This window comes from Bombus pyrosoma, linkage group LG12, assembly GCF_014825855.1.
Source record: "Bombus pyrosoma isolate SC7728 linkage group LG12, ASM1482585v1, whole genome shotgun sequence".
NCBI lineage: Eukaryota > Metazoa > Arthropoda > Insecta > Hymenoptera > Apidae > Bombus > Bombus pyrosoma.
In genome coordinates, this window is record NC_057781.1 from 8,507,213 (window position 1) to 8,520,002 (window position 12,790).

Below are 12,790 nucleotides of genomic sequence, written 5' to 3' on the forward strand. Positions count from 1 at the left end.
TTTTGGAAGATTGAAATCTGATGGCACTTTGTGTAAACATGTCATTTGAGGACTATCAGGAAACTTCTCAAATATTCGCAACCTAAATGGTAGAGTTTCCTTTATCTCTGCACTTTGTTCGCGGAATTTTAATTGCTTCAGTTTCTTGATATCCTCGTCCAGTTCAAGATTATCCAAAATTACAGCGACGAACAAACTTAACACAATCTATAAAAAAAATATAATATTATTAATTACATCACAATTAAGAAGAAAGTAACTCTAAATCTATTTCTATCTTTTTTTTTACCAGCGTGACGAATAGATGGTATAAAATGAAATACATAGCAGCAAGAGGAGCCATTGTTTCATGTGTCCTTAACATTGTTTCATCCATAACGTCTACCCAAGCTTCTTGTGTCAAGATTTGGAACATGGACATAAATGCCTAAAAAATCTTCTATCAGTATAATTTTATTACAGTATAAATCTGATCACATTTTTTACCTCTGGAAATGTTTCAAATTTCGTGAAATCAAGAAAGCAAAAAAGCTGCATAGAAATACTGGACGATATGACTAGCAGGCACATGGTAAATATAATGAGGCTGCCTAGCTTCTTCCCTGGACCAAATATTTTATATACAAAATCCTCGAGCATAGGTGATGCCTTGATGAGTCTGACTACTCTAAGAACCTAATTACAAAAAAATACCATATCAATTTATCATTGTATACTTTGATTCTGTCTTTTTTTTCTAACTATATAACTGTATCTTTTTTAGGGCTGAACAAAAGTGAATATAGAAACCTGAAAATACGTGAATCCAGAAAGATAGAAGAACGGAATGATGTGTAGGGTTGTACCAATTGCCAGCAGCAGCTCGAATTTGTGAATCGAATGCTTGTAATAACTGCGAAAGCCGAGACACCAGATTTTGAATAACGTCTCGAGGTCCAAGAATACGGTGAACGCGATTTCAGCGTAGTAATAGTTGTCATAGTACATATGCCTTGGTTTCTCATCATGCTTGAAGCTCATCGTCGCAGTGGCGATTCCATTTGCCAAAATCACGAACATTACCACCATACGAAATTGAGGAGATCTAAGAATTGCGTGACATATGGGAGAAGCCAATCCTCCGTGTTTGTTCTCATCTAGAGTTACCAATTTCCAACCATTATCGTCACCAGTTAATATCTAAAAAAAAAGAGATATTATATGTGAAGTACAATTAATTATTTTACAAACTACAAAGTTTATTACTAACTTGTGACGCTGTATTGTTACTGATGTGCCCCCTAACACCCCACATTTGTTGAAATTGTACTCGTATTTCATTAAAAGTTTCCGTAATGACGGCTATGAATACGTTTTTCACGAGCCATGCTAAGAAAAATATCATCGTACTAAAGTAAAGAACCGCACGCCAAGCGGGTAAACTATCTATTGCACGGTACATGATAAAAACCCATCCCTCTTGTGATGCAGTTTGATAGACAGTAAAAATACTAGTAGCTGAAAAATCAAAGTTATTTCTGTAAAGTACATTACTTATTTATTAAGGTTGTAAGAAATGTTTTATACTGTAAGATTTGTCATTACCAAATTCATCGAATCCATTGAAACCCATGATGTACTTCGACAATTGGAGTTTCATACAAGTCATTCCTTCTGGACATTGGTATCCTGATTCAGGATCAGTAGAACAAAAAGTATCAGGAATGGCTAAACTATTTATAGTTATATACTTTGGATTTGTAGTATTAAGAACACAATGGTTTTTCAATTCACCGAAGAATTGAACGCCTAAAAGACCATAAAGAGACATGAAGAAAAGGAAGAAAAGAGTCACATTATATATCTGTTGACTCGAACGCCTGAAATCACAAGTAGCGCAATAAGTATAAAACGCTCAATGAACTTTTTGTCTCCAAAATACTTACTTAAAAATTTGATTAATTCTAGCTTTCGGCATGGAAAACTTAAGGAAGACTCGTAAGAAGCGTATCATAATCAAGGGTCGTGGCGCCCGCAATATCGAAATGGGAGTGAGTCGTATATCGAAACCCAGCATCTCAAACATTTGTAAAATTACAGATAACCAGAGAAAGATGACCATACTTCCATCGAATTGGCACCAATGATCTTTTAAATAAGATTTATCCCTCTGTAACTAAATGATTGTCAGTTTTTTGTAAATTGTTATGTAGATTTACAATATTATACGAATTACCTTCAGTATGCCCCTTATGTGCATTTTAGCAATCATTTCAGCAGTAAATAAAAACGTAATAACTAAATCGCAAATAAAGGTAACATATTGAAGAGGTGGAACTTTTTCAAAAGTCTTAGGAGTATTTAAGCAAACAGAAGCTAAAGATACTAGAGCACAAGACCTCATCAATCTTCTCACCCATAGCTACAACAACCAAATAATTAGTTAGTAATTAATATTAATAAATGTACACGCAGTTTAAAAGAAGAAATGACAAATATCTGACTTATTCAGGAATGAATATACGTGTTTCTGATGTACCTTATTCACCCATTCTATATCAGCGCTCTCATTGAGGGACTCCTCTGGGCCATAATCGGCCAAGACGGGTTCCCCTTTGAGGCTCTGCTTGCGCCCCAGCATCATAATAGGAATTATGTTCGCAATGGTGAGGCCTACAATTGAAAAGTATTGCGAATAACACAATATTACAGAATAAACATGAACATCAATAACAATAAATAATAATAAAAAGACAATTCTTTTGATATTATTATAAAAACAATTATATTATTATAAATCAACAGCAATATGATGGTTAAATAATTACATGTTGAAAATTAAAATATAATATATGATACTGATATACGAAAAAGACAATAGGTGAAATTGCTATAACGTAATTAAACGTGTACATAATGTATAATTTTAATTAATATTACTATAATTATTGCGTCCAATAAAAATGATGTAATTAATTGGTCCTACCTTTTTTTTAACAATTTGGACGACAACGAAAATTGCCTTTACGGCAATTCATATAGACTACATTTCAGTATAAAACAACGATAAAGCTTTAACGTGTAATAAACATCTTATTAGTAACAACAAGCTGGCGGCATGGCGGTGATCATTTTTTGGTTCAGTTCTGGGCTTTCCAGCGATAGTGAAAGCTCGATGTGAGCATGAGCAGTAATATTATCATTGCAAACAAATCAATATTTCAAATCGTGAACGAAGGCGCGTGAATCAACGATGTTGTAAGTAACAAAGACTTTTATTTTGATAAGCATTATTCATTAATGAAATATTTAAAAGAATAATGTTGATTTATTTTAAAAATATAGTCTTCTTCTCTCATAATTAAAAAGGAAATGTTTTATTTTCATTATTAATTTTATTTTTCAAAAATCGTATATTAAAATGTGCTTAATATATATTTTAAAGAACACTTTCATTTTTTTAATTTGTTAATGTTTGCATTTATTAAATATAATACTATTGTTAATATTGATTAAGGTTCCTTTATGTTCTTCTCTGTTGAGGCCATCATTTTCGAAAATTCGGAGTTTGAATTAGATAAAAGTACAGATGGTGCGTCAAATTCAATTATTTGGCCATTCTTCATAACGATAACACGATTACATGAAATAACAGTCTTCAAACGATGAGCTATCGTTAATACAGTAGAACTGGAAAATGCGTTTTGTATGGTATTTTGAACAGCGACTTCAGTTTCTGGATCAACAGCAGCAGTTGCTTCATCTAATACTATTATCTACAATGGAATTATAAATTATTAAGTGAAATAAACATTAATTAATATGAAGAACTTTCGCTGACATCATACTTTGGCATTGCGCAAAAGTGCTCTTGATAAACAAAGTAATTGTCGCTCGCCAACGCTTAAATTGTTTCCTCCAACTTCAATAGGAGCATTGAGTTCTCCTGGCATAGCTTGAATTTTCTCTTTCAATTGAGTTTTTTCTAAAACACTCCAAATTTCGGAATCGTCAAATTGTTCAAAAGGATCCAAATTTGATCTACAATATAATTATAGATATTATTCAATCTCTAATATTCAAATTTCCTTCTTTGTTTATTTTTTAATTTGTTAAAGGTACTTGCCGTATGGTTCCACTAAATAAAACAGGATCCTGAGGAATTATAGACAATTTATTCCTTAATAATTTTAACTTCACTTTCGCTATATCTATGCCGTCAATTTGAATTTTTCCGTTAGAAATTTCAACTAATCGGAACAAAGCAACGATAAGAGAACTTTTCCCAGCTCCTGTTCTTCCCACAATACCTAAAATTTATTATGTCGCAGAAAAAATAATCATGTAAATAATGATCGTAAATCTGTTATCAAATTATTATTACCTATATGTTCACCGGATTTAATAACAAATGAAATATTATCTAATACAGGTGGCAGTTCTTTTCTGTACTTCAATTCGACTTTATGAAATTCCAATTCGCCGTCAGTAGGCCATTGATCTGAAGGATTTATAGGATCATTCCCAAAACTTTCTTCTTTCTGCAATGTCTGTAAAGTGCAACATATATATTATTATCTATGTGATTTAATTATCAATTACTGCTGCAACTAATAAGTACTAATTTTATTTACCCTTAAGTAGTAACTTATTCTTTCGACACTTATAAAACGAGTTTCTGTTTCTGCCATTAATCTTACAGTATACTGAAAAACACCAGTCATTTGCATTGCGTATGCCATTGCCAAACCGGCAAGAGGTGGTGATATTTGGTTTCTAAGCAATATTACAAGAAACGCAGTAATGGAAGAGGAAATAATCGCTAAAATATCGAGTCTCACGGCGGACCATCTCATGATAGATTGACATAGGTAAAGACACAAATTGTTTAAGTCAATTAATTCCTCAAATCTAAAATGTAGTAATTCAGTATTATACTTTTATCTCCTTTAAATTACTTCATTCATGATTCAATTTAAGAAACATACTTATTTACAAATGCTTTTCCCTTTTGGAACGCATGAATGGTATTCAAACCATGAATAGTGGTTGTAACAAAGCTCAAAACGGGAGATCGTGAGGTACTCTCTATTCGCTTGAAATCTCTCATTGCTACTCTGAAAAATTTGTCTTTTTGCTACATTTGATAGTAATAAATATGATAAATTCTTATTTAGAATATTAATCTCACCTAAAGATTTTGCTAATATAAAAGAAAACAGCTGCAAGAATGATTAATGGTATACAAAACCAGGGTAATATTACACATATAGCTATAATTGCAAAACTACATGTAATAATATTCTGTACCATGTTTTCCACAGAAATCGGTATGTAATTGTCCACTACAATAAAAAGATAAATAAAGAAATGCATTTACTTACTAGTTCCAAAAATATTTAGGAGGTCTTACCTTCATCAATATCTCGACTAAAAATATTTTGTATCCTTCCAATAGGAGTAGTTTCAAAAAATGTTACTGCTGATTTAATCATTTTCTTAAAAACTTGATTGTGTAATGTCGTTGAAGCCTTTATCGTAGCATACATAATAGCCAAGCCTCGCAGTAAACTTGTTAACAAAATAACTCCAATGCAGCCAATATAAATGTCTTGGTAATATGAATAGTTTGGATTATCATTTAAATTGTTTGAAGTTACAGTTTTATTGGTATTGGGATCAGTGACATTCTTAAATGAAAAAGATCAATGTAAACTAAAAATAAGAAACATAAATACCAATTAAAAAAAAGAAAACATATTTACTCCACCACCAGCTTTAATCCATATGGCTAACCACCAAGTACTAAATGCTGAACTTCCAACATTTAACAAGAGCGTAAAAAATACCAAAAGAGCTACGAAATAACCACCTGCGGATTTCACATATGTATGATATGTATACGATTTCACAGTACCCGTCCCCACTTTTTCTGGCGTTGTCAGAATTGCTCCTAGATAACAAATATGAATAACATAAATGACAAATATTTTTAAATTGATGATATAAATCTTAACACACACCCCCTCCATGTATTTTCTTTGATATTGCAATATTTTCATTGTTGTCTCCGGAACTGCATGCTATTTGTTTCTCCAAATCATTACTAGATTCTCTGCTATCTATCTTAGTTAATACTGAGGTTTCACTAATTAAATTAGAAGTAATTGTTAAAATTACGAAAACTATAGTCTTTAAAAATTATTTGTAAAATGCATACTCTTTTGAACTATTCTTCGTTTTTAATAGTGCACTGTTTACCATTGCAGCGTATTCTCTATTTAATTTTATCAATTCATCGTGTGTACCTTGTTCTACAATTCTACCTTTATGCATTACATAGATTTGATTAGAATGCTTTAGGAACTGTAATTGTTCGAATATAATGTTATTTGTAATTAAGTATATATATATTAATTGAGTTTCATAAATATTTATTTAAAACATACTTGAACCTGATGTGTTACAAGCAAAACACACTTATCCTTAAGCGCTCCGAGAATTAAATTTTTAAAAATGTAAGAAGCCACATGTGCATCCACTGCACTTAATGGGTCGTCCAAAAAATATATATCTCTTGAAAAAGAATGCTTTTTTAATATCCACTTGTAATTATAAATTAAGAAATTTTAATAGAGAAAGAAAACTATTTACCGATTAGCGTAGAGTGCTCTAGCAAGAGCAACTCTTTGTTTTTGTCCCCCTGAAAGATTTATACCTCTTTCTCCAATCTCAGTTTCGTCTCCACCCGGTAACATATTCAAGTCTTCTTTTAGACTGCATACTGTTAATGCTTGATAGTATCGTTTAGCATCAAACTGGTTTCCAAACAATATATTTTCTTTAAAAGTTGCATTAACAATCCATGCCTGCTGACTAACATAAGCGCATGAACCTTCTCTCAAAATATGGCCATTTATCATTTTTAACTGCCCTAGAGCAGCAAGTAAGAGACTAGATTTCCCACTTCCTACTTGTCCACAAATTCCTATTAATCTACCTTTAGCTGCTCCAAACTTAATGTCAGAGAGTACTTCCACGTATTGTGTTTCCTGGGAGGGTTCATTAAGTTTCTCTAGTTCAATTTTGGTCTTTAAATATGACCCAACTTTCCTGAAAAAATATAAAAAAAAATTATTTCAAAGGAATAATTCAAGATGACAGTAAAAATACACAAACAAACAAAAACTCACTTTTTTTCTTTAACATTTTTTAACTTAGTGTGCAAGTTAGAATTTTCATAAACGAATGTACCGTTAGCAATGGCTACAGCTTGCGATTTTACTATTGGTTTAGATATGTGGCATATCTGTTCTTCTAGAAGCAATACATCCTACACAAATATTACTAATTACTAATTACTAAAGGCGAATATCAAAAAGTGTAGTCAAAAAAAGTAACTCGTGACTGTTTTGACAATCAAATCATTATAAACATGGTCATATTATTAATTCTAATGACAAAACGACATTCACATAAGCAAGCATTAAATTTCTCACATCTTACATTACATACACCAATTATAAATAATAAACTTAAAAATGCATACAAATTAGAACTTACAACATGCAATGTGTCACACAATCGTATTGTATTAATGCCTCTAAAAAAAAGAAATGAATCATCACAATGTTTATGTATTTAAATGGACTACATTAAAGAGTATTAGGCATGAAATCAACTGTATTACAAAGCATCGTGCGTTGCTCTAACTACGATAACAACTTTTTTACAATGCAAATGTTATTTGCAAACTAATTAATCTTACGTTTCTACTATCATAATTAGTAATTACTATTAACAAAACAAATCCAAAAGTAAACACCTGAAATCTGTTGAGTGTTATGTTTGATTCATTAATATTAACTAATGCCACTTGAAGGAACATAAAAGAAGAACGAAATTGAGAATTCAGCAATGTTACAAAAGGGAACACCTGGAAAAGTAATGGATTATAATTTAAAGTAGTAATATGACAAACTTATGTTTTGTTAAACTATTTTCAAACATTTGCATTTCAATCATATGAATAACCCTGTATTATTTCCTTAATGTATATAATACCACAAGGAGGAGTAAAAGAAAAAGCAATTATTCTGTGTATATTTACATGTATGCAACACTTTCCCCTTTACGACTGCAACCGTTCAACCATTTATAATTAAGGTGAAAATATGAGATTATTAATAAAACAAAACTTCCGTGTATATTATATCATAATTTTCGTTCAATTTTTTCTTTAAATAATTTAAAAAATAAATTTGGTAAATATAAGATACACGAGAATTTGTTTGATAGTAATAAGTACGAAATACCCATCCATTAAACATAAATTATAAAAGAATTGCAATTAAATTGTAATTTAAATTTTAAGAGACCTTCATTCTTCTAAGTGCAATATGAGCGTCGATAAAATGTCGTGTAGAATCCTTAAGGGAGGCGAGTGCCATTCTCAGCATATTTCCAAAAAATGTTGTAATTGGGAAAGCCTGCAATATATATTCCATTAAGTGCAACACTTGTTTCTTGACTTGATGACTTTAAATATTCTGTGCAAAATAAATATCGTTGACCATACAAATGCTAATTATACAGTTTTTAAATTGTGCCGATGTCAATTTACACATGATTTTTTTGGTATTACTTATTCTAATATTCCTCCAAAAGAACATAAATAAGTGGCTGTGCTAAATGTTTACTTCACAAATTAATATATACCTGAGCAGCAGTTAAATTACTGCCTGTAGATAAATGAGCTAGAAATGTAATAATTGCAGCTATCACAGGTATAGCTGGAGTTAAAGAAATAGCAAGACTTTGGAAATATACAATTTTATGTAACCAGTATTCCTCCTTCTTTCGTGTACCTGAGAATTAATTAATATATTAAAAGGTGATACAAATTAAAAATATAATACTAATATATTTCATTAAATAGTTTATTAAAAAGATGGTAATCATACCAAGAAGTTTGTGACTGAAATATTTTTCCCATGAATACATTTTAATCAATTTTACACATTCTAAAATTTCGTTCATTAATTTCACTCGTATGTCTGTAATAACAACTGTCTTAGAACGAAAGTGTCCGACTAAACGGGATATAAGATACTGTTGAAAAATAATGTCATGTAGTGAAATTTTGAATAGATAGAAAAAATAACTTCGCAAACTACATAAATAAAATATTGTTTACCTGACAAGGATAGAATATCAGAAAGGTCAATATTCCACAAATAGCTATGGGACTAAATATCCACAGAATATAGGCTATACCACAGATAATAATTATTGGGCCACTGAATATCATAGGTCCATAAATGACTACATCAAAAACTCTTTGACTGTCATTAGTAAATAAATTAATTATCTGAAATAGCAAAATGAATATAAATATAAAATTAAATTCAATTTGACAATTTATTTGAAATCTCACTTCTCCTGTGCTTTTGTTTCCAAGACTATTCAGTCTAATAATCTTTTTGTATAAAAGAGTAGTACAAGCAGATTTTAATCTCAGTGCTGTTCTAATATTAGTGTTCCAAGTCCAATTAAAAAATACTACTCGCAGAAGATCACAGCATGTTAATAACAATGCCCATTTTATACCTATCCATATACCTTCTTCTGGTGACTGAACGTGTTCCAATACTTTCTTCATTAATATCATCTAAGACAAAAATATAGCATTCTATATAGTACTATATATAACATTTGTATTCTACATGAAACTAAAAGTCATACAGAGGTAATAAATCCACAAATTGTAGAGCAACTTAATAAAAATCCAGCTATACATATTCTTGTTCTCATGAACCTCCAAGCTACGCTTGAAAATGATGCCAAGTATGGACCATGTTTGCCTATCTCCTCTTGCCAAAGTATTTCTAATCTAAATATGAGATTTATTTTGGATATAATAAAAAAAAGATAGATTCATAGTATACTGCAGTTACCTATGTGCATTGTATTTGGAGCTCTCATAAATAGAAATACGTGGTAGATTTGTAATGTCAATACCCTTTTTATATGCTTCCCATACATATGGCGTTATCCATGTATAAAAAATATATGAAAATAATCCAGCACTATCTGCTGGCATACTTTCTTTATTTCTAAAATACATACAGTAAAATATTACTTAAAAAATAATTTTTTATCTCAAAAACACATCTACTTTAGTACATACTGGTTTCTATGACGTATTGGTATAAGATTCCTTAGAGCTGGATTGTACCGGCTCATATTGGTTCTTCTAATATATTCTATTGGTACTTTTGGTGAGCGTGAATATCTACTAGGAAGTAAAAAATGCTGTCCTTCACTAGCATCATTGTACCTAAAAAAATATAAGAAAATATCAATTTTTCACTTAGACTTAAAAAATATAAACAAGACTATAGTTCTTTACCTTTCACTATTAATACACTGAACTTCATTATCTTCACTTTGACCACTAGGAGAATCTGTCTTATTTTCCATGATTTTCTTTTAACACTATACGTTAACAATACATAAAAAAATTTAAATTACACAATTAAATACATAAATGGTAAGAATAAGATTATAATTTATAAAATATAGTTTTTTAAATTACTTACCAATTCTTCAATTTATTTGATGATATTTTACTTTGTAGTATTACTTATGCATTTTTACATGCTTGGTAGAGATATCAATACAATAGTCTGTAAAATTATCAGAAAAAAGTTAATTTTGATAGTATGTTACCATTATCTATGTAATGATTAAACTATCAGCTGTGTACAGTTATGTCGTTCTTCACCTTATGCAAAAAAATAATAACTTTATGACATTTGTTATTTATTTAGTCACAAGAGAAAAACCAAATAAATTTAGTTTTCAGTGAAGCTATACATGCATAATGTATAGTAATTTCAGCATTTAGAGTGAACATTAATAGTGCTAGAAAGCTGATAAAAAGTCTAATCTTGTCTAATCAATGATAAGTTTCAAAACTGAACAAATATGTGGTTTTAAATTTATATGTGAGAAGCTGTGCCTTCTGTGATTTGACAATTTGTGTATGTTATGTCATGTGACATAATCCTCAATTAACCTGATTTTTTAAATATTCGTTTAAATCAATGAAGTAACAGTATTTTATATCATATTGTGAATTATTTCATAAAATGATTAAAGATGAAAACATATGGAAAATACTTATATAAACAAAAAATATTTCACAAGAAGTATATATATACGCATCAGATTAATAAACTATGAAAAATAGCTGTTATTTTTTTGTGTTGTAATAAATATTTTTGTAATGTTATATTATTCGTTCATCAAAAAAAATAATGTAATTGAATTAAAAATTAAAAGTTTCTTGTACATATAAGGGTATGTTGAATGTATATTTAAATTATACTTCCTCTACTTACATTTTATGGAAGAAATGTATCAAATTTTTACCGAATTATATCTTATCTTCCAAAATCTAATGTCGCCGTTGACCTCAACTATACTTAAGATACTGATTATCTTTGTTTATGTATGATTAATTTCGGTATATATTTTGTCAAACCGTGTACGTTTCATATTCCCCATCCAGTCACCCAGTCACTTCTATACATGACTAATAGATTTCAATTAAGTACTTGATATGCTAAATATGTACAATACAATGTGCTTCATACTTCTCTGTGCCATAGTCCCATTTATTCCAACCTTATTTATATGTATTCATTATTTAAGTTATAATATTGAATTATATTATACTTGATTCACAAAAATCCGAAAGTCTAAAAAATAAATAAGAATTTTATAGCAAAAAGAAAATTCATAAAAATTGGATTACTTTCTAGAATGGAAATTTACAATGATGTAAATAACTATAAAACTAACTATAAAAACACAATTTTTAATTGAATAAATAAATTAGTTAATCACTTATTAAGTACAACACGATATGAATAAAGGCCTTCAATCATGAAGATAACGTTTATTGCTATGCTTTATAAAACACAGGTCACATCAAACATACGTCATTCCTATTAAGTTCATGCACAAGATAAGTTTATAAGGATACATTTTATTATTATTATTATTTGAATATAGAATTTTTTCACGTACAAAATATAAGGTCCTAAACAAATACAAGCATTTCTGTTTTGTTTATAACATTCATTTTCACAATGAAAGATAAGGAGTATTTTGTCTCTGTTTCCTTATATATAATGAAATATTACATTTGTATCTTTTTGTAATATTTTTTCTTTTTTTTTTCATGTTAACGTCTCTCATGAAAACTTGTAGAGCTACACATACTACAAGTAAAATTGACTCAAAAGCAATTATAATCTTTATAAATGTCAAAAGTGGAGTAGAGCCCAGTAATATTTAACACTTTGACTGCCACGCCGAAATCACATGTTTCGCTTAGGACGTCACGGGAGTATTTTTATTATTCAAAACATACAATGGCAAAATAATAATAAATTGACGATGTAAGACAACATTCTTCCCCGATGGACCGTTTATCTTATTGGTGGTCACGGGTGACCACCGTGGCGCCTTGGTAACAGTTGATAGCGACATATTATAACAAGGCTTTGTTTATTTCGACAAACCATTCGCATTCATTATTTCGTCGTAAGCAAAACGTCCAGAATGTATTGTTGAAACGTTTAGAAGATATTAGTAAACAGTATTTGCTCATTGTATATATAATAGTAAGATATGTTCACACTTCTAACTTCAATTATATGATTATAAAGCCGCATTTACGATTACTTTCTAAGGTGTGTTTATAATAATATTCGTAGATTACCCCTCAAAGATATGGATG

General features: G+C 29.8%; 2 protein-coding genes across 13 annotated transcripts in view; both read right to left on the bottom strand.

The window, feature by feature from the left end:
• Nucleotides 1-3,325, bottom strand: part of LOC122573739 (sodium leak channel non-selective protein) — a 10,021-nt gene extending 6,696 nt beyond the window's left edge. Inside the window, exons 1-10 of one of the 6 annotated variants that reach the window (XR_006318816.1) lie at nt 2,966-3,325; nt 2,519-2,652; nt 2,216-2,401; nt 1,926-2,155; nt 1,585-1,859; nt 1,250-1,497; nt 790-1,179; nt 487-675; nt 290-427; nt 1-207 (exon numbers count right to left, since the gene is read on the bottom strand). Coding sequence is in view for 5 of the 6 variants with exons in the window: in XM_043740513.1 (XP_043596448.1) it covers nt 1-207; nt 290-427; nt 487-675; nt 790-1,179; nt 1,250-1,497; nt 1,585-1,859; nt 1,926-2,155; nt 2,216-2,401; nt 2,519-2,623 (1,968 nt within the window). In the remaining variant the exon portion in view is untranslated. The remainder of the gene's footprint in view (nt 208-289; nt 428-486; nt 676-789; nt 1,180-1,249; nt 1,498-1,584; nt 1,860-1,925; nt 2,156-2,215; nt 2,402-2,518; nt 2,653-2,965) is intronic. The other 5 variants (XM_043740513.1, XM_043740517.1, XM_043740515.1 and 2 more) reach the window with 5 other exon arrangements.
• A 27-nt stretch (nt 3,326-3,352) lies between these two features.
• Nucleotides 3,353-12,464, bottom strand: LOC122573742 (multidrug resistance-associated protein 5-like). 7 transcript variants are annotated; one of them, XM_043740524.1, is made up of 28 exons: nt 11,821-12,464; nt 11,640-11,744; nt 11,385-11,578; nt 10,581-10,667; nt 10,391-10,476; nt 10,169-10,318; nt 9,936-10,094; nt 9,724-9,871; nt 9,416-9,649; nt 9,176-9,349; nt 8,943-9,090; nt 8,698-8,846; nt 8,358-8,468; nt 7,805-7,915; nt 7,173-7,312; nt 6,634-7,092; nt 6,429-6,555; nt 6,200-6,345; nt 6,003-6,127; nt 5,745-5,932; nt 5,393-5,669; nt 5,171-5,324; nt 4,968-5,096; nt 4,614-4,890; nt 4,364-4,529; nt 4,106-4,289; nt 3,828-4,020; nt 3,353-3,755 (listed from the first exon to the last, which is right to left on the bottom strand). In XM_043740524.1, exons 5-28 carry the CDS (start codon nt 10,459-10,461, stop codon nt 3,492-3,494), a joined length of 4,284 nt encoding a protein of 1,427 aa, XP_043596459.1. In that variant the 5' UTR covers nt 10,462-10,476; nt 10,581-10,667; nt 11,385-11,578; nt 11,640-11,744; nt 11,821-12,464; the 3' UTR covers nt 3,353-3,491. The 7 variants fall into 7 exon arrangements, with proteins under 7 accessions (XP_043596459.1, XP_043596460.1, XP_043596458.1 ...); XM_043740525.1 differs by having other exon boundaries at nt 11,848-11,865; XM_043740523.1 differs by having other exon boundaries at nt 11,385-11,744.
• Between the last annotated feature and the right edge of the window lie 326 nt (nt 12,465-12,790).

Excerpts from the sequence above, each read along its gene's own strand:
- LOC122573742 (XM_043740524.1), bottom strand. The coding sequence starts at position 10,461 with ATGGAAAATAAGACAGATTCTCCTAGTGGTCAAAGTGAAGATAATGAA. Across the intron at positions 6,346-6,428 it reads TTGTAACACATCAGGTTCAA|TTCCTAAAGCATTCTAATCA; the intron begins GTATGTTTTAAA and ends GAACAATTACAG. Across the intron at positions 5,670-5,744 it reads GGATTAAAGCTGGTGGTGGA|AATGTCACTGATCCCAATAC; the intron begins GTAAATATGTTT and ends TTTTCATTTAAG.